Genomic DNA, 18296 nt, shown 5'->3' on the forward strand with positions numbered 1-18296 from the left:
ACACCATTTTGTAAATAATGCTGCTATGAACATAGGGGTGCATGTATCACACCTGTCAGAATGGCCAGAATCAAAAACACAAGCAACAATAGGTGTTGGTGAGGATGTAGAGAAAGGGAACCCTCTTGCAATATTGGTAGGAATGCAAACTGGTGCAGCCACTGTAGAAAACCAGTATGGACTTTCCTCAAAAAGTTAAAAATGAAAATACCCTATGATCTAGTAATGACACTACTAATTACTCCCCAAAAACACAAAAACACTAATTCAAAGGAATTAGCAAGTTTTTTAATCTTTCTATGCCTTAATACTTTCCATCTAAGTAATGATAATAAAAACAATATATTATATGTAATATAATATCTAATTAATATGTAATTATGTTCACATGTTAATATAATATTTTTATATTAACTATATTTTTTATAATAATATAATAATTATTGTCATTTAATTCATAAGCTTCTTAGGATTAAATGAGTTTATATACATAAAGGACTTAGCGGTGCCTCTGGCATATAGCAAACAGTATGTTTACGTGTTACTACTACAACTATACTCACCACTGTCGTCAATCCTAGGGCACATTTTTTAACATCTATGAAATCAGGATGAGTCTTACATCCTGTGGCATCTTAGATTTGATGAATTACAGTAGTAATATGATAACCTTGCTTATTTTGTGCAGATTGAGTCAATGCAACTTCACAGACTAATCATTGCATGTACTAGCTAGTACAGTTGCCAAGTATCCTAGCTAATTACTCAATTTTGAAAAAAAAAACCTGAATATAACACCTATATACAAAAGTGGATAACTTTAAATTTGAAAAGTTTTTAGTGCTACTAGCTGGTTTCATAGTGATATTTACACCAAAAGTTAGTTTTGAAATTTTAAAAATGATTTGAACATCTTAATCGACATAGTCCTTTTTTTAAAAAAACTGAGGTATATTTTTTATAATTGACATATAACAATATATTCGTTTCAGGCATGCAACATAATGATTTGACGTTTGCATATGTTCCGAGATGATCACCACAATAAGCCTACTTAACATCCATCACTACACATAGTTACAAATATTTTTTCTTGTGATGAGAATTTTTTTTTTTTTGCTTTCAATCCTTAGGGATTAATTTTATTTTTGAAGCATTTAAAAATCAATATTAAACTTTCAAGATTAACAGTGGGATAATAAAGTTATGCTTCTCTTTACTGAAAATGAAGAATTGGCACTTTTGAATTCCTCTTGGCAAATCTACTACTCTAATCTTTGTCAGTTTTTTTTATTCTTATGTTAATCCCCATACATTACATCATTAATTTTAGATGAAGTGTTCCATGATTCATTGTTTGTGCATAACACCCAGTGCTCCATGCAGAATGTGCCCTCCTCAATACCCACCACCAGGCTAACCCATCCTCCCACCCCCCGCCCCTCTAGAACCCTGTTTGTTTTTCAGAGTCCATCGTCTCTCATGGTTCGTCTACCCCTCCGATTTCTCCCGCTTCATTCTTCCCCTCCCGCTACCTTCTTCTTCTTCTTTTTTTTTTCCTTAACATATATTGCATTATTTGTTTCAGAGGTACAGATCTGAGATTCAACAGTCTTGCACAATTCACAGCGCTTACCAGAGCACATACCCTCCGTGTCTATCACCCATTCACCCCATCCCTCCCACCCCACCCGCCACTCCAGCAACCCTCAGTTTGTTTCCTACAATTAAGAATTCCTCATATCAGTGAGATCATATGATACATGTCTTTCTCTGTTTGACTTATTTCGCTCAACATAATACCCTCCAGTTCCATCCACGTGGTTGCAAATGGCAAGATGTCATTCCTTTTGATGGCTGCATAATATTCCATTGTATATATATACCACTCTTCTTTATCCATTCATCTGTCGATGGACATCTTGGCTCTTTCCACAGTTTGGCTATTGTGGACATTGCTGCTATAAACATCAGGGTGCACGTACCCCTTCGGATCCCTACTTTTGTATCTTTGGGGTAAATACCCAGTAGTGCAATTGCTGGATCATATGGTAGCTCTATTTTCAACTTTTTGAGGAACCTCCATACTGTTTTCCAGAGTGGCTGCACCAGCTTGCATTCCCACCAACAGTGTAGGAGGGTTCCCCTTTCTCCGCATCCCCACCAACAACTGTCATTTCCTGACTTGTTAATTTCAGCCATTCTGACTGGTGTGAGGTGGTATCTCATTGAGGTTTTGATTTGGATTTCCCTGATGCCAAGCGATATTGAGCACTTTTTCATGTGTCTGTTGGCCATTTGGATGTCTTCTTTGGAAAAATGTCTGTTCATGTCTTCTGCCCATTTCTTGATTGGATTCTTTGTTCTTTGGGTGTTGAGTTTGATGAGTTCTTTATAGATTTTGGATACTAGCCCTTTATCTGATATGTCATTTGCAAATATCTTCTCCCATTCTGTCGGTTGTCTTTTGGTTTTGTTGACTGTTTCCTTTGCTTTGCAAAAGGTTTTTATCTTGATGAAGTCCCAAGAGTTCATTTTTGCCCTTGCTTCCCTTGCCTTTGGCGATGTTTCTAGGAAGAAGTTGCTTCGGCTGAGGTCGAAGAGGTTGCTGCCTTTGTTCTCCTAAAGGATTTTGATGGACTCCTATCTCACATTGAGGTCTTTCAACCATTTGGAGTCTATTTTTGTGTGTGGTGTAAGGAAATGGTCCAGCTTCATTCTTCTGCATGTGGCTATCCAATTTTCCCAACACCATTTGTTGAAGAGACTGTCTTTGTTCCATTGGACATTCTTTCCTGCTTTGTCGAAGATGAGTTGACCATAGAGTTGAGGGTCCATTTCTGGGCTCTCTATTCTGTTCCATTGATCTATGTGTCTGTTTTTGTGCCAGTACCATGCTGTCTTGATGATGACAGCTTTGTAATAGAGCTTGAAGTCCGGAATTGTGATGCCGCCGGCTTTGCTTTTCTTTTTCAACATTCCTCTGGCTATGCGGGGTCTTTTCTGGTTCCATACAAATTTTAGGATTATTTGTTCCATTTCTTTGAAAAAAGTGGATGGTATTTTGATGGGGATTGCATTGAATGTGTAGATTGCTCTAGGTAGCATTGACATCTTCACAATATTTGTTCTTCCAATCCATGAGCATGGAACGTTTTTCCATTTCTTTGTGTCTTCCTAAATTTCTTTTATGAGTATTTTATAGTTTTCTGAGTAAAGATCCTTTGTCTCTTTGGTTAGGTTTATTCCTAGGTATCTTATGGTTTTGGGTGCAATTGTAAATGGGATCGACTCCTTAATTTCTCTTTCTTCTATCTTGTTGTTGGTGTATAGGAATACCACTAACTTCTGTGCATTGATTTTATATCCTGCCACTTTACTGAATTCCTGTATGAGTTCTAGCAGTTTTGGGGTGGAGTCTTTTGGGTTTTCCACATAAAGTATCATATCATCTGCAAAGAGTGAGAGTTTGACTTCTTCTTTGCCAATTTGGATGCCTTCGATTTCTTTTTGTTGTCTGATTGCTGCGGCTAGGACTTCCAATACTATGTTGAATAGCAGTGGTGATAGTGGACATCCCTGCCGCGTTCCTGACCTTAGGGGGAAAGCTCTCAGTTTTTCCCCATTGAGAATGATATTCGCTGTAGGTTTTTCATAGATGGCTTTTATGATATTGAGGTATGTACCCTCGATCCCTATACTCTGAAGAGTTTTGATCAAGAAAGGATGCTGTACTTTGTCAAATGCTTTTTCTGCATCTATTGAGAGGATCATATGATTCTTGTTCTTTCTTTTGTTAATGTATTGTATCACATTGATTGATTTGCAGATGTTGAACCAACCTTGCAGCCCAGGGATAAATCCCACTTGGTCATGGTGAATAATCCTTTTAATGTACTGTTGGATCCTATTGGCTAGTATTTTGGTGAGAATTTTTGCATCCATGTTCATCAGGGATATTGGTCTGTAATTCTCCTTTTTGATGGGGTCTTTGTCTGGTTTTGGGATCAAGGTAATGCTGGCCTCATAAAATGAGTTTGGAAGTTTTCCTTCCATTTCTATTTTTTGGAACAGTTTCAGAAGAATAGGTATGAATTCTTCTTGAAATGTTTGGTAGAATTCCCCTGGGAAGCCATCTGGCCCTGGGCTTGTTTTTTGGGAGAATTTTGATGACTGCTTCAATTTCCTTAGTGGTTATAGGTCTGTTCAAGTTTTCTCTTTCTTCCTGGTTCAGTTTTGGTAGTTGATACATCTCTAGGAATGCATCCATTTCTTCCAGGTTATCTAATTTGCTGGCATAGAGTTGCTCATAATATGTTCTTATAATTGTTTGTATTTCTTCAGTGTTGGTTGTGATCTCTCCTCTTTCATTCATGATTTTGTTGATTTGGGTCATTTCTCTTCTCTTTTTGATAAGTCTGGCCAGGGGTTTATCAATCTTGTTAATTCTTTCAAAGAACCAGCTCCTAGTTTCGTTGATCTGTTCTCCTGTTCTTTTAGTTTCTATTTCATTGATTTCTGCTCTGATCTTTATGATTTCTCTTCTCCTGCTGGGTTTAGGCTTTATTTGCTGTTCTTTCGCCAGCTCCTTTAGGTGTAGGGTTAGGTTGTGTACTTGAGACCTTTCTTGTTTCTTGAGAAAGGCTTGTATTGCTATATACTTTCCTCTCAGGATGGCCTTTGCTGCATCCCAAAGATTTTGAATAGTTGTGCTTTCATTTTCATTGGTTTCCATGTTTTTTTAATTCTTCTTTAATTTTCTGGTTGACCCATTCATTCTTCAGTAGGATGCTCTTTAGCCTCCATGTATTTGAGTTCTTTCCGACTTTCCTCTTGTGATTGAGTTCTAGTTTCAAAGCATTGTGGTCTGAAAATAGGCAGGGAATGATCCCAATCTTTTGGTACCGGTGGAGACCTGATTTGTGACCTAGGATGTGATCTATTCTGGAGAATGTTCCATGGGCACTAGAGAAGAATGTGTATTCCGTTGCTTTGGGGTAGAATGTTCTGAATATATCTGTGAAGTCCATTTGGTCCAGTGTGTCATTTAAAGTCTTTATTTCCTTGTTGATCTTTTGCTTAGATGATCTGTCCATTTCAGTGAGGGGGGTGTTAAAGTCCCCCACTATTATTGTATTGTTGTCGATGTGTTTCTTTGCTTCTGTTATTAATTGCCTTATATAATTGGCTGCTCCCATGTTAGGGGCATAGATATTTACAATTGTTAGATCTTCTTGTTGGATAGATCCTTTAAGTAGGATATAATGTCCTTCCTCATCTCTTATTACAGTCTTTGGTTTAAAATCGAATTTGTCTGATAGAAGGATTGCCACCCCAGCTTTCTTTTGGTGTCCATTAGCATGGTAAATGGTTTCCACCCCCTCACTTTCAATCTGGGGGTGTCTTTGGTTCTAAAATGAGTCTCTTACAGACAGCATATCGATGGGTCTTGTTTTTTAATCCAGTCTGATAGCCTGTGTCTTTTGATTGGGGCATTTAGCCCATTTACATTCAGGGTAACTATTGAAAGATAGGAATTTAGTGCCATTGTATTGCCTGTAAGGTGACTGTTACCGTATATTGTCTGTGTTCCTTTCTGGTCTATGTTGCTTTTAGGCTCTCTCTTTGCTTAGAGGACCCCTTTCAATATTTCTTGTAGGGCTGGTTTGGTGTTTTCAAATTCCTTTAGTTTTTGTTTGTCCTGGAAGCTTTTTATCTCTCCTTCAATTTTCAATGACAACCTAGCTGGATAAAGTATTCTTGGCTGCATATTTTTCTCATTTAGTGCTCTGAATATATCCTGCCAGTCCTTTCTGGCCTGCCAGGTCTCTGTGGATAGGTCTGTTGCCAATCTAATGTTTCTACCTTTGTAGGTTACATATCTCTTCTCCCGAGCTGCTTTCAGGATTTTCTCTTTGTCTATGAGACTCGTAAGTTTTACTATTAGATGTCGGGGTGTTGACCTATTTTTATTGATTTTGAGAGGGGTTCTCTGTGCTTCCTGGATTTTCATGCCTGTTTCCTTCCCCAAATTAGGGAAGTTCTCTGCTATAATTTGCTCCATTATACCTTCTGCCCCTCTCTCTCTCTTTCTTCTTCTTCTGGGATCCCAATTATTCTAATGTTCTTTCATCTTATGGTATCGCTTATCTCTCGAATTCTGCCCTCGTGATCCAGTAGTTGTTTATCTCTCTTTTTCTCAGCTTCTTTATTTTCCATCATTTCATCTTCTATATTACTGATTCTCTCTTCTGCCTCATTTATTCTAGCACTTAGCGCCCCCATTTTTTATTGCACCTCATTAATAGCCTTTTTGATTTCTACTTGGTTGGATTTTAGCTCTTTTACTTCTCCAGAAAGGGTTTCTCTAATAACTTCCATATTTTTTTCAAGCCCAGCTAGTATCTTTAAAGTGATGATTCTGAACTCTAGATCTGACATCGTACTAATGTCCGTATTGAGTAGGTCCCTGGCAGTCGGTACTACCTCTTGTTCTTTTTGTTGAGGTGATTTTTTCCGTCTTGTCATTTTGTGCAGAGGAGAATAGATTAATGAGAGAACAAAATGCTAGCAGAGTAACAACGTCCCCAGAAAATATACTCTAAACAAATCAGAAAAGACCTGAAGCAGCGGGAAAAGAAAGGGAAAGAGAGAAAAAAGAGAAAGAAAAAAAAGAAAAAGATAAAGATAAAGATAAAAACAAAAACAAACAAAACAAAACAACAACAACAAACAAAAAAAAACCCCAGAATGTGATCAAATATGATCAGGCTGGTATATAGATCAGTGCCACACACTAGATTTGGGGTGTATTTTGGTCTTTTAGAAGAAAGTGCCTCCCAAAATTTTAAAGAAAGAAAAACTTATATATGTACAAAAATAAGGGTTGATATGATGAAGGGATGGAATATGACTATAAAGATGGAAATTATAAAAAATTTTATAAAAGGAATTGATAATAAGTTGTTTGAAAAAAGAAAGAAGAGGATTTAAAAAAAGAAAAAAGAGAAAAAAAGGGAGAGGATGTGATCAGGCAGGGGAATAGAAAACACCATATACTAGAGATTTAGGGTATATTTTAATCTGTTAGAAGAAACTATCTCAAAATTTTAAAGAGAGAACAACTTATATATATAAGCCAAAAATATGGGTAACTACTATGAAGGGATAGAATATGACTCTAAAAATGAAAAATAAAAATTTTTTTTTAAAAAAGGGATTGATAAGATGTTGGTTGAAAAAGAGAAAAAGAAAAATTCAAAAAGAAAAAAAAAGAAAAAAAGACAGTTAAAAAAAATTAACTTTGAAAGACTAAAGAATCATGGTAAAAAAGCTGTGAATTCTATGTGCAGTAGTCCCCTAGCACTGGAGTTCTGCCGTTCTCCTTGATCGGTAAACTTGGTCTTGGCTGGCTGTTCTCGCTGATCTTCTGGGGAGGGGCCTGTTGCCGTGGTTTCCAAATTTCTCTGCCGGAGGCAGAATTGCCCCGCCCTTGCCCCCTCCGGGCTAAGTAATCTGCTCAGGTTTGCTCTCCGGGGCTTTTGTTCCCTGTGAGCTTTCCCCACAGCTTTGGAGGCGGAGAGTGAAAATGGCGGCCTCCCAATCTCCGCCCCGGAGGAGCCGAGAACTTGGGGCCCCGCTCCTCAGTGAGCCCCCAGAGAAAAGCCTTCAGTCACTCCCGTCTCCCCGGTCTCTGGCCGCACTCCGTGCTCACCCGGCCTGTGACCGGGCGTTTCTCTCTCTGGCACCCGACCCCGGGTGGAGTCTCCATACCCAGCAGATCCCTGCGGTGCACTCCCACGCGGCTCTTCCCGGGGGAGGAGGGTGAGTCTCCCTGGATCTGCCGCTTGTTGGGTCCCTGCTGGAGGAGCAGTGGCCCAACTGTGCCGCGGATCACAATTTATGGCAACTCCGAGCTGAGAGCCCGTGCCTTGGCTCCGTCTCTGCAGCTGGCTTCCCTGCTCCAATACCTGGGAGCTCTGCTGCACTCAGGCACCCCCCGTCTTTCTGTGACCCCGAGGGTCCTGAGACCACACTGTCCCAGAGGCCTCCACCCCCTGCTTAGCCACCAGAGTGATGTCCCTCGGCGGAGCAGACTTTTAAAAGTTCCGATTTTCTGCTCCGCGGCTCTATCACTTGCCAGAAGTGGCCGACGGAGGCCCCTCCCCCGCCGTCTATCCTCCCGAATATCGCCTCGGATTCACTTCTCCGCACGTCCTACCTTCCAGAAAGTGGTCGCTTTTCTGATGAGAGAGTTGTTGCTCTTCTTTTCTTCGATCTCCTGTTGGGTTTGTAGGTGTTCAGAATGGCTTGATCCCTATCCAGCTGAATTCCTGAGAGGAGACGAAATCCAGGTCTCCTACTCCTCCACCATCTTGCTCCGCCCCCCTGTCTTGTGATGAGAATTTTTAATGTCTATTCTCTTAGCAACTTTCAAATATACAAAATAGTCTTATTAATTGTAGTCACCATGCAGTACATTACATTACCATGACTTACTTGTTTTATAAGTGGGAGTTTGTACCTTTTGACTACCTTCCTCCATTTTGCACACCAACCACCCCCACCTCTGGCAAGGATAAAATTGGCCTCTGTATCTTTGAGTTGGGGGGTGAGGTTTCTGTTGGTGGGGGGAGTGTTTAGATTCCACATATTAGTGAGATCATACAGTATTTATCTTTCTGTGTCTGGCTCATTTCACTTAGCATAATGCCTTCAAGATTCTCCCATGTTGTTGCAAATAGGCAGGATTTCCTTATTCTTTTTTTTTTTTTTAAGATTTATTTATTTTGAGAGAGAGAGAGCAAGATTTCCTTCTTCTTTATGACTGAATAATATTCCATTCTGTGTATGCAGGAGAGAGAGAGAGGGACATAGGTGGCTTTCATGTCTTGGCTACTGTAAATAATGTTGCAATGGACATGGGGGTGCAGATATCTTTTCAAGTTAATATTTTTATTACCTTTGGGTATATTCCCAGAAGTGGAATTACTGGGTCATATGGTAGTTCTATCTTTCAGCTTTTCTCCATTGAGTATGGATATTAGCTGTGGGCTTAACACACATGGCCTTTATTATGTTAAAGAATGTTCCCTCTATACCCACTTTGTTGAGAGTTTTTATTATAAATGGATGTTGCATTTTGTCAAATGCTTTTTCTGCATCTACTGAGCTTTTCTCCATTGAGTATGGATATTAGCTCTGGGCTTAACACACATGGCCTTTATTATGTTAAAGAATGTTCCCTCTATACCCACTTTGTTGAGAGTTTTTATTATAAATGGATGTTGCATTTTGTCAAATGCTTTTTCTGTATCTACTGAGATGATCATATGATTTTTCATTTTGTTGCTGTGATGTATCACATTTAGTGATTTGCAAATGTTGCGCCATCCTTGCATCCTTGGAATAAATCCTACCTGATTGTGTTTTTTCTTCTTTTAATGTATTGTTGAATTCAGTTTCCTAAATTTTGTTGAGAATTTTTGCATCTATATTCATCAAGGATCATGGCCTTTAATTTTATTTTCTTTGTGGCATCCTTGCTGGGTTCTAGTATCAGGCTAATGCTGGCATCATCAAATGAGTTTGGAAGTGTTCCCTTTTATTTTTTGGAAGAGTTTGAGGATTGGTATTAATTGTTTTTTAAGTGTTTGGTAAAATTCACCAGTGAAGCCATCTGGTCCTGCACTCCAGCTTTGTCCTTCTTAGATTATTTGGCTATTCTGGTTCTTTTGTGGTTTAGTTTTATTCATAACAGTCTATTTTAGGTTGATAATAACATGTTTGTTCACAGTCTAAAGTTCTACATTCTTACTCTCCTCCCATGTTTTATGTTTTGATGTCACAATTTACATCTTTTTATCTTATGGACCTCTCTATATTCATTAATAAACGTGTAGTTATAGTTATTTTTATGACTTTTGTCTTTTAACTTTCATACTAGCTTTATAAGTGATTAATCCACATTTACAGTATTAGATAATTCTTAATCTCACAATTTATTCATCTTTACCAGTTAGACTTATACTTTTATATGTTTTCCTGTTACTAATAGCACCCTTTCATTTCAACTTTAAAAAGTCCCTTTAACATTTCTTGTAAGGCTGGCTTAGTGATGATGAACTCCTTTAGCTTTTGCTTATCTGGAAAACTCTTATCTCTCTTTAAATTCTGAAGGACAACTTTCCCAGGGATAGAATTCTTGGATGGCATTTTCTTTTAGTATTTTGAATATATTGTGCTGCTCTCTTGTGGCCTGCAATGTTTCTGCTAAAAAGCTGCTTATAGACTTATGGGGATTCCTTTGTACACAAATTGTTTTATTTTGTTTTGTTTTCTTAATGCTTTTAAGAGCTTCTTTTTGTCTTTAACTTTTGATATTTTGATTATGTCTTGATGTGGATGTCTTTGGATTTGTTATATTTGAAACTCTGGGAGCCCTGGATCTGGATGTCTGTTTCCTTCCCCAGATTAGGGAAGTTTTTGGTCATTCTTCAAATAAGTTTTCTGCCCCTTTTTCTCTCTCATCTCTTTCTGAGACCCCTATAATGCGAATGTTGGTCTGCTTGATGTTGTCCCATAAGTCCCTGAAGCTCTTCACACTTTTGCATTCTTTTTTCTTTTTGTTACTCTAACTGGGTGAGTTCTACTGCCCCATCTCAAGTTCTCTATTATATTTTTCAGTTCAATTATTGTATTTTTTAACTCTGTGACTCCCATTTGGTACTTTCTTTTATTTTCTGTCTTTGTTGAAATTTTCTCTTGGTTCACCCATTCTTCTCCTGAGCTCCAGGAGCATCGTTATGACCATAATTTTAATCTCTTTACCAGGTAAATCACTTACCTCCATTTCAATAAGATGTTTCTTCCTGAGGCTTTATCTTGTTCTTTCATTTAGAGCATATTCCTCTGTTTCTTCATTTTTTTTTCTTGGCTCTCTGTGTTGGTTTCTTTTCTTTTCCTTTTTTTAAGATTTTATTTATTTGTAAGAGAGAGAGAATGCAATCAGGGAGAATGGCAGGCAGAGGGAGAAGCAGGCTCCCCGCTGAGCAAGAAGCCTGATGCAGGACCCGATCCCAGGACCCTAGGATCATGACCTGGGCTGAAGGCAGATGCTTAACTGACTGAGCCACCCATGCATCCCTCTGTGTTGGTTTCTATGCAGTAGATAAAATAGTCATCTCTCCCAGTTTTGAAGGAGTAGAGATGTAGGAGGATGAACCTTATCATTCAAACTTGCTCTCTCAAATCTTTGTGATTGTCCAATCAGCCTACTTTATTCTTGGTGGCTCCCAGTATTTGATGGTGTGCCAAGACCTGTCAGCATCTCAAAGGGGAATATCTCAGTTAGCACCTAGATGCAGGCTGATGAAGCCAGACCCTGATGCAGCAGCTTTTAAAGTATACAAACATACCTCCTTCTCCTTCAATGTTGAGCCCTGGGTTAATAGCCAGGTAAGAGCTGTTCTTCACTTACTACCATCCCGTTGAGCCCATGAACACAAGCCCTGCCATCCACCAGACCTATGCTACCAAGGAACATCAAGGAACTGTTTGGTTGGCAGACACAAAAGCTAGGGAGCCAAACATGTATATAATTTCCTTTCTCAGAGATACCAACAACCTGAGGCAGGGCAGAGGGGAAGCACAATGATGGTGTACCTCCTGGCCTCTCTGATCTCTACAGAGGATTGTAGTCAGCCCTTAAATGTGTGTCAAATTAGAAGCTTACCCCTCAGGCCACAGCCATAAAAATAAGCTAGCAGACCTCTTTCACAGAAAGATGTGGGGTGCGTTTCAGTCTACCATCACTGCACTGCACCCTGGGAGGGGTGGGTAATCAGTGAAGAACGGTTTCTCCATTTGTAATAGTCCTGTGGGTCCAAACATAAGCCCCTCTGGTCCCCAATGCCAGGCAATCCAGGGGTGTCCCCTGGCAGCAGCCACAAAAATTAGGGCACCAGATGTGTCCACAAGCTCCTTTTAGGGAAATACCCGCGGCCTAGAAAAAAGCAGAGCAAGACTGCAAAGATAGTGCTTCCCCTCTGAGGTCTCTGGAAAGAACTACTATTGGCTCTGCATAGAGCTTTCATGAGAGCCTGCCCCTCAGGCCAGAGCTATGAAGGTAAGCTACTAGGTGTCTTCCACAGAAGAACTGGGTATTTGTGTCTGTTGCCTCTGCTGTGCCTTGGAGTTATAGTCAGCAAGGACTTGCCCCTACATCCATTACATCCAGTATAGTTCTCACGAGCTCAAGCCCCACAGCCACCAGAGCCAGGTGATCTAGCAGCAGCCACAAAACGCAGGGTGCTGGACCGGTGTAGAAGCTCCTTTCTGGGAGATGCAAGAGGCTGGAGTGAAGCAGAGGGAGAGAACAAATATGGCACCACTGGCCTCCCTCTTTGGAGCATTTTGGTAGGTTCCTCCCTACATGTGTTTAATTCAATGCCTGATAAGCATATAAGCCTCTCTCACAGAAAGCCTGGGTACTTCTCAGTCAGCTGCTTTGTATTGGGCCCTAGGGTGGATGAGTCTGCCCATGAGAGCCCTTTCAGAACTGTTTTTCAGTTCAAAATAGTCTTCTGGATCTTGTGGAAGCAAGCCCCATTGGCTTTCAAAGCTAGATGTTTGGGGAGCTTGTCTCTCAGGTAAGGTCTTAAAAGTTGCAGTGCCAAATGGGTTCAACCCTTCACTCCTCACAGGGGAGATCTCAGGATTTTGAGTTACCATGCTGGGGGTGAAGTTTGTGGTGAGGCTATGTTCCAGCCTCTCCTACCCATTTCTATGTGGGTTTTTGTTTTTTCTCTTTCACCTAATGTGTAGGCATTGCTCAGCTAGTTTGGGGGTTTCTTTCAGAGAACATTATTCTATATGTAGCTATAAATTTGGTGTGTCCATGGGAGGAAGTGATTTCAGGATCCTCTTATGTCACCATCTTGAACCAGAACACTGCCTATTCATTTTCTTAATGGTGCCTTTTAATAAGTAGAATTTTTTTATTTTGATAAAGCTTTTTCATTTATGGCTGTTGCTTTTTGTGTCCTGAGATACCTTTGCCTATCCCTAAGTCATGAAAATGTTCTTCCATGATGTCATCTCAAAGTTTAAGGTTTTAGTATTTATGCCAATAATTTGGTATAGTCAAACTTTAATTTTTGCCTAACTAGTGTGTGTGTGTGTTATTTTTTTTATTTTCTAGTCTCTTCTTATTGATGAGGTTAAACAATTTTCCACATGTTTATTGGCTATTTGGATTCCCACTTCTGTGAAACTCAAGTTTTGTCACTTTTTCTATAGGGTTGTGTGCCTTTTCTCACTGAATTTTTTTTTTTTTCATCTCAAAGACTGTCTTTTTGAAGTGTTTTATTTGTGTATAATTTGCATGCAATAAATTGCATATATTTAATGTGTTTGATAAAATGTGATGTATGTATTCACCCACGAAATTATACCCACAATCAAGATAATGTCCATGTCCACCCCTCAAAGTTTCTTCATGCTCCTTTGTAAACCATCCCTCCTTCCATTCCCCATCACTAGGCAACCACTGAACCGCTTGCTATCACTATACATTAGTTTGCTTTTCTAGAATTTCATATAAATGGAAACATACAGTATGTACTCTGTTTTATCTGCCTTCTTTCACTCAGCATAATCATTTAGAATTATTATTTCCTTTTGATGAATCAACTCCTTTATCTCTATGAAATGACCCCTTTTCCTCTAGTGATAATTTTTGCTTTAAAATCTACTTTGTGTGATATTTATAGAGCCACTCCAACGTTCTTTAAAATAATGTTAGCACAATGTATCTTCTTTTTTTTAATATTTAATATTCTTTTAATATTAACCATCTGTGTCTTTAAAGTTTTTTTTTAAGTTGGATTTTATTTGTTTATCCAATCTGAACATTTTTGCCTTCTCATTGGGTGCATTCGTGTAATTTTTTTATATGGCTGAGTTTAAATCTACCGCTTGACTATTTGTTTTCTATTTGTCCCTTCTGGTTTAAAAAAAAATTTTTTTTTTTTTAACTTCCCACACGGGGCTCGATCTCAGGACCCTGAGATCATAACCTGAGCCGAAACCAAGAGTCGGATGCTTAACCGACTGTGCCACCCAAGCATCTTTTGTAAAAGTATTTATAAGAATTCCCTGAAGTGGAATAAGAATATATCCTGATCCTAAGATGATCTGTGTTTGCCACTGTCAGGGGCATGTCTAGGGGCACTACTGCCTTGAACTTTTTTTAAATCCCCTGAGACTTCCAGGCAAAAAATTCTAGGATATAAAGCCATACAAGAACCTACCCATTGCCACCAATTGTTAGGACAAACTTTTACTTTTCTTGCTTTTTGTGATCACTTAGTTACTGATGTCACTGAAGGGTTAAGGAGGGCACAAATTTAATCCTGACTTACTCTTACCCTGAGAATATAGTCTTCTGATAACACAGGTTAATGTAGGGAGGATATCCAATTTGATTCTCTATCTTGAATTCCCTCTCTCTTGACTAGGTTGACAAATGCCTTTAGGCTAAAAGTAGACTATGGGTTCTGGTGCTCTGCTTTATTCTCAAGATTCCTAATTTCCCTGTCTTTGGGCTAATAGTTCCCTACTCCCTTGTCAGTTATTTGGTGCTTTTAAAGTGACTCTTAAAAGGCTGCTGTTTGTAGGTTTTGTGATATGTTTGTTTGCTTTGTTTTGTTTTTATTTTATTTACATTCAATTGATTAACTTATAGTATATTATTAGTTTCAGAGGTAGAGTTCAGTGATTCATCAGTTGTATATAACACCCAGTGCTTATATGTTTGTTTTTAAGAGCAAAAGTTTGTCCATAGAACCTACCTGCCGCTCCTAGAAATGAAAATCTCCAAATCATTTCTTAGTTATTTATAATGAAATGGTTTTTAAGCAGATGATCACATCCACAAAATATATTTTTTAAATAGTTCCACTAGGTAAATATTTTCAGTGATTATAATCCAAAATAATATACATATATGTTGGTTGAGTTACAGACCCAAGTTTGAGCACCACTTAAGTGACAATTGATAAGCAAAACTTGAAGAATATGCTTACATTTCACAAAATATTAAAATCTTCAGGCCTAATTATGTGCAAGAACATCTTTATAAAGTTATTTTAACAATTACATATGAAGAAAAATATGGTGTACAATAGAACACAAGTGGAAATTTGACAATTAATTCCTTTCCTTGAGCATGAACTAGATTTATTTTTAATATAATGACCTCCACAGCCTTCAACTTTTTCACGAAAGATTATATATTTTGTGTCATACCACTTAGCATCCAACATATAAATAAATAAACTTGTCTCAGAAGTAATATTTTTTGCAAAGGTCATTTTAGAGGCACAATGTCCCTGTTCTAATTACACCAGATTAGCCAGAACCAAATTGATCTCTTTGAAGATATCTAGATAGACGTCTATATCTATCTGTCTATCTATCTATCCATCTATCTATCATTTATCTACATATATAACAAAGAACTACCACCAAAAATGTAATTTAGGGGATATAATGACTATAGTTACCATGCTTTAAAAATGTGAGGCTTATAATTTTTTGCCTCTAATATCACACATGTTCTGTAAATGGCTTCATCCTGAAAAGATAGAAACCTTCTGGAATGCTGAAAATTGAGATGAAACATGCCCCAGATGGAAGAAAATAGCAAGGAACATATACAAAAAGGCAAATGGATTTTTTTTAATTACTCAAAAGCAAGAGAAGAAGGTTCAGGCAAATAATTCCTCATAGTCTCAAAAATTACTGACAACATGATATCTGTAATTATTTAAAAAAACCTCAAAGAAGAAATAAAAAGGTCCAGAGACAAGGTGATTAGGAAATGGGAGAGAGCTGGCTGCACTTCAGGACATAAATGAAAATAAGAATATTGCAATGACAAAAGTAAGTGAAGAGGGAGAGAGAAGCAATATAAATAAAAGGACTTCATAAGATACAGTTAGCAGAGAAAATAAGAAAAATGTAACAAGGAAATTTAATGTGTCCATAATTGGAGTTTCTGAAATAGGAAAAGAAAAGAAATTGGAAAAAATGCTAAATATATTCTTTTTCTTACCTAGAGAAAGGTTTAAATCTGTCCTGAAAGTATTCATTGTCCCCATTCCCAGTTTTCATGTTTTACACAAACGTTCATTTTCTTTTCCAGACAGTAACATTTTTTCAGAATATAAATTATGAGGCAGTAGATGACTACTTCAAGTTGCAGTAAGTATGACTTTTAAAAGAACCTATTTGATGTGAAATGTGCTATTGAGATGATTGATTTGTAGGTATTCTTTTACTTACATGGCCTCATGTCATTTTAAATATCTAGATTTCAAATTTCTTTAAGTGTCTGATTAGATATGAAATTATTATTCTGTATAAAAGTGTAAAATACTCCTTGTAATTAAATGAAACATATCTAGAGGTTTCCATTTGTCCAATTGAAGATGAAAAAAAAACTGGCTATTTCTTTTTTTTAATTTAAAATCAATTAACATATAGTGTATTAGTGTCAGAGGTAGAGTTTAGCAATTCATCAGTTGCATATGACACCCAGTGCTCATTCCATCAAGTGAAAAATGGGCTATTTCTTAATTCAGTAATTTTCAAGCATGTGTTATCATTCATTCCCATCCCAAAATCTTTGCATACTATCCTTGGGTAGACTAGAACGCTAATGTGAGAAGGCCTTTAACTATGAGTAGAATCAGAGAAAACATCATCTTTGACTCTTGGAATAGGTAGCACCTGAGCACATCATTTCTGGAGGAAATAACTGACCTGGAATTGTGTCTTGAGGCATTCTATGGCCATCATTATGTCCTGACTCGATAGATTTTTCTGGAAAAATAGCATTGTTTTTCTAGGGAAAAGTCCATTTTCCTTAGTCTGCTGCTCCTCCAAGTGAGTTTGAACACCCTCTCTATGCCAAGCACTTTGTAGGTGCTCAAAACACATGGTGAACAAGTAAGATGAAGTTCTGCCATCATGGGACATATCTCTAGTGAGAGAAGACAAAGAACAAGTAATCAAATAAATGAACAAGATAATTTCAAGTAGTTATAAGTGCAGTAAAGAAAATAAAACAGGAGGGCGCCTGAGTAGCTCAGTTGGTTGAGCATCCAACTCTTGATCTCAGCTCAGGTCATGATCTCAGGGTCATGGGATCGAGCCCCATGTTGGGCTCCACACTCAGCAGGGAGTCTGCTTGAGATTCTGTCTCTCTCTCTGTCCCTGCCCCGGCTCTCTTTCTCTCTTTAAAATAAATAAATCTTTAAAAAAAGAAAAGGAAAGGAAAATACAACAGAATGAAGTGGTAGAGAGCGACCAGGAAGGGGAGAGAGAAAAGACTGCTCTGGAGACTGTAGTCAAGGGAGGCTCAATTCGCGCCTCACCCCCTCACTCACCCACCAACTTTTCTCTGGATGCTTCTAATGTTGTGGGTTCCTTGGGGGTATTTTTGGTTTTGTGGATATTTACTCAGAATTCTATTGCTGTCCAATACATATCAAATTGTCCAGGATACTTCAGGTCAGTCCAAGACTTGAGAAAAAAATGCCAAAAGCTTTGAAGTCAGCTGTAGTAGGGGGAAAAAAAAAACCTTCTTATAAGAAACATTGTATAGAAAATTGTAGATGCGATATTTACTCGAGTGTCCTTCATAGATCTAGACTATATTACTGTATTTGTCAAATCAAAGATTCCATCACACTGGAAGACAGACCATAATTGGCATAATTATAAGGTGCTTCCTGGTTTTAAGGGTGTTAAATGAGAAAAAATATGTATCTTAGAATTAATGAAATATGGTACAGTGATTTAAAAATATAAAATGTGCTATTTGTATCCTCACTTATTACATTTTATACCTAATATATGACAAATAAATAAATATTAAAATGCGACAAATATTGGAAGAAAAAGAACATTTGTTTGTGGTTAGTTTCTTTTTCCCCAGTTTTTTCAAAAAGTAAAAACCTTAGCGGGGGCGGAGTATCAATAAAACTTTCAAAAGTTTTTCTGCGATTTTTGACCCCTCCCATTTTGTCTGAGCACAAAATGATTCTTATGCACTTCAGAACCTAGAAATTTGATCTCACTTTTGCTTCCAGTCAGACCATATAGTATTGCAGCATAACGTGGCTCAGAAAACTAATCTCATAACTTCCGCTTTAGGGTTCCAAAAGTGTCTTCAATAGGAGGAAAAGATCCGTAGAGGCTAGAGAAAGAACAGAGCATCTGTGGCCTTC

General features: G+C 38.0%; 1 protein-coding gene across 1 annotated transcript in view; it reads left to right on the forward strand.

Annotated features, from left to right (window-relative positions):
* CATSPERE (catsper channel auxiliary subunit epsilon) overlaps nt 1-18296 on the forward strand; it is a 209403-nt gene that overhangs the window by 154422 nt on the left and 36685 nt on the right. The window contains exon 12 of the mRNA XM_064594423.1: nt 16208-16266. Coding sequence (XP_064450493.1) covers nt 16208-16266 — 59 coding nt within the window. The remainder of the gene's footprint in view (nt 1-16207; nt 16267-18296) is intronic.

The sequence above is a fragment of the Mirounga angustirostris genome, unplaced genomic scaffold (assembly GCF_029215605.1).
Source record: "Mirounga angustirostris isolate CCGP_5_RB_7025 unplaced genomic scaffold, mMirAng1.0.hap1 SCAF_6, whole genome shotgun sequence".
In the NCBI taxonomy this organism is placed as follows: domain Eukaryota; kingdom Metazoa; phylum Chordata; class Mammalia; order Carnivora; family Phocidae; genus Mirounga; species Mirounga angustirostris.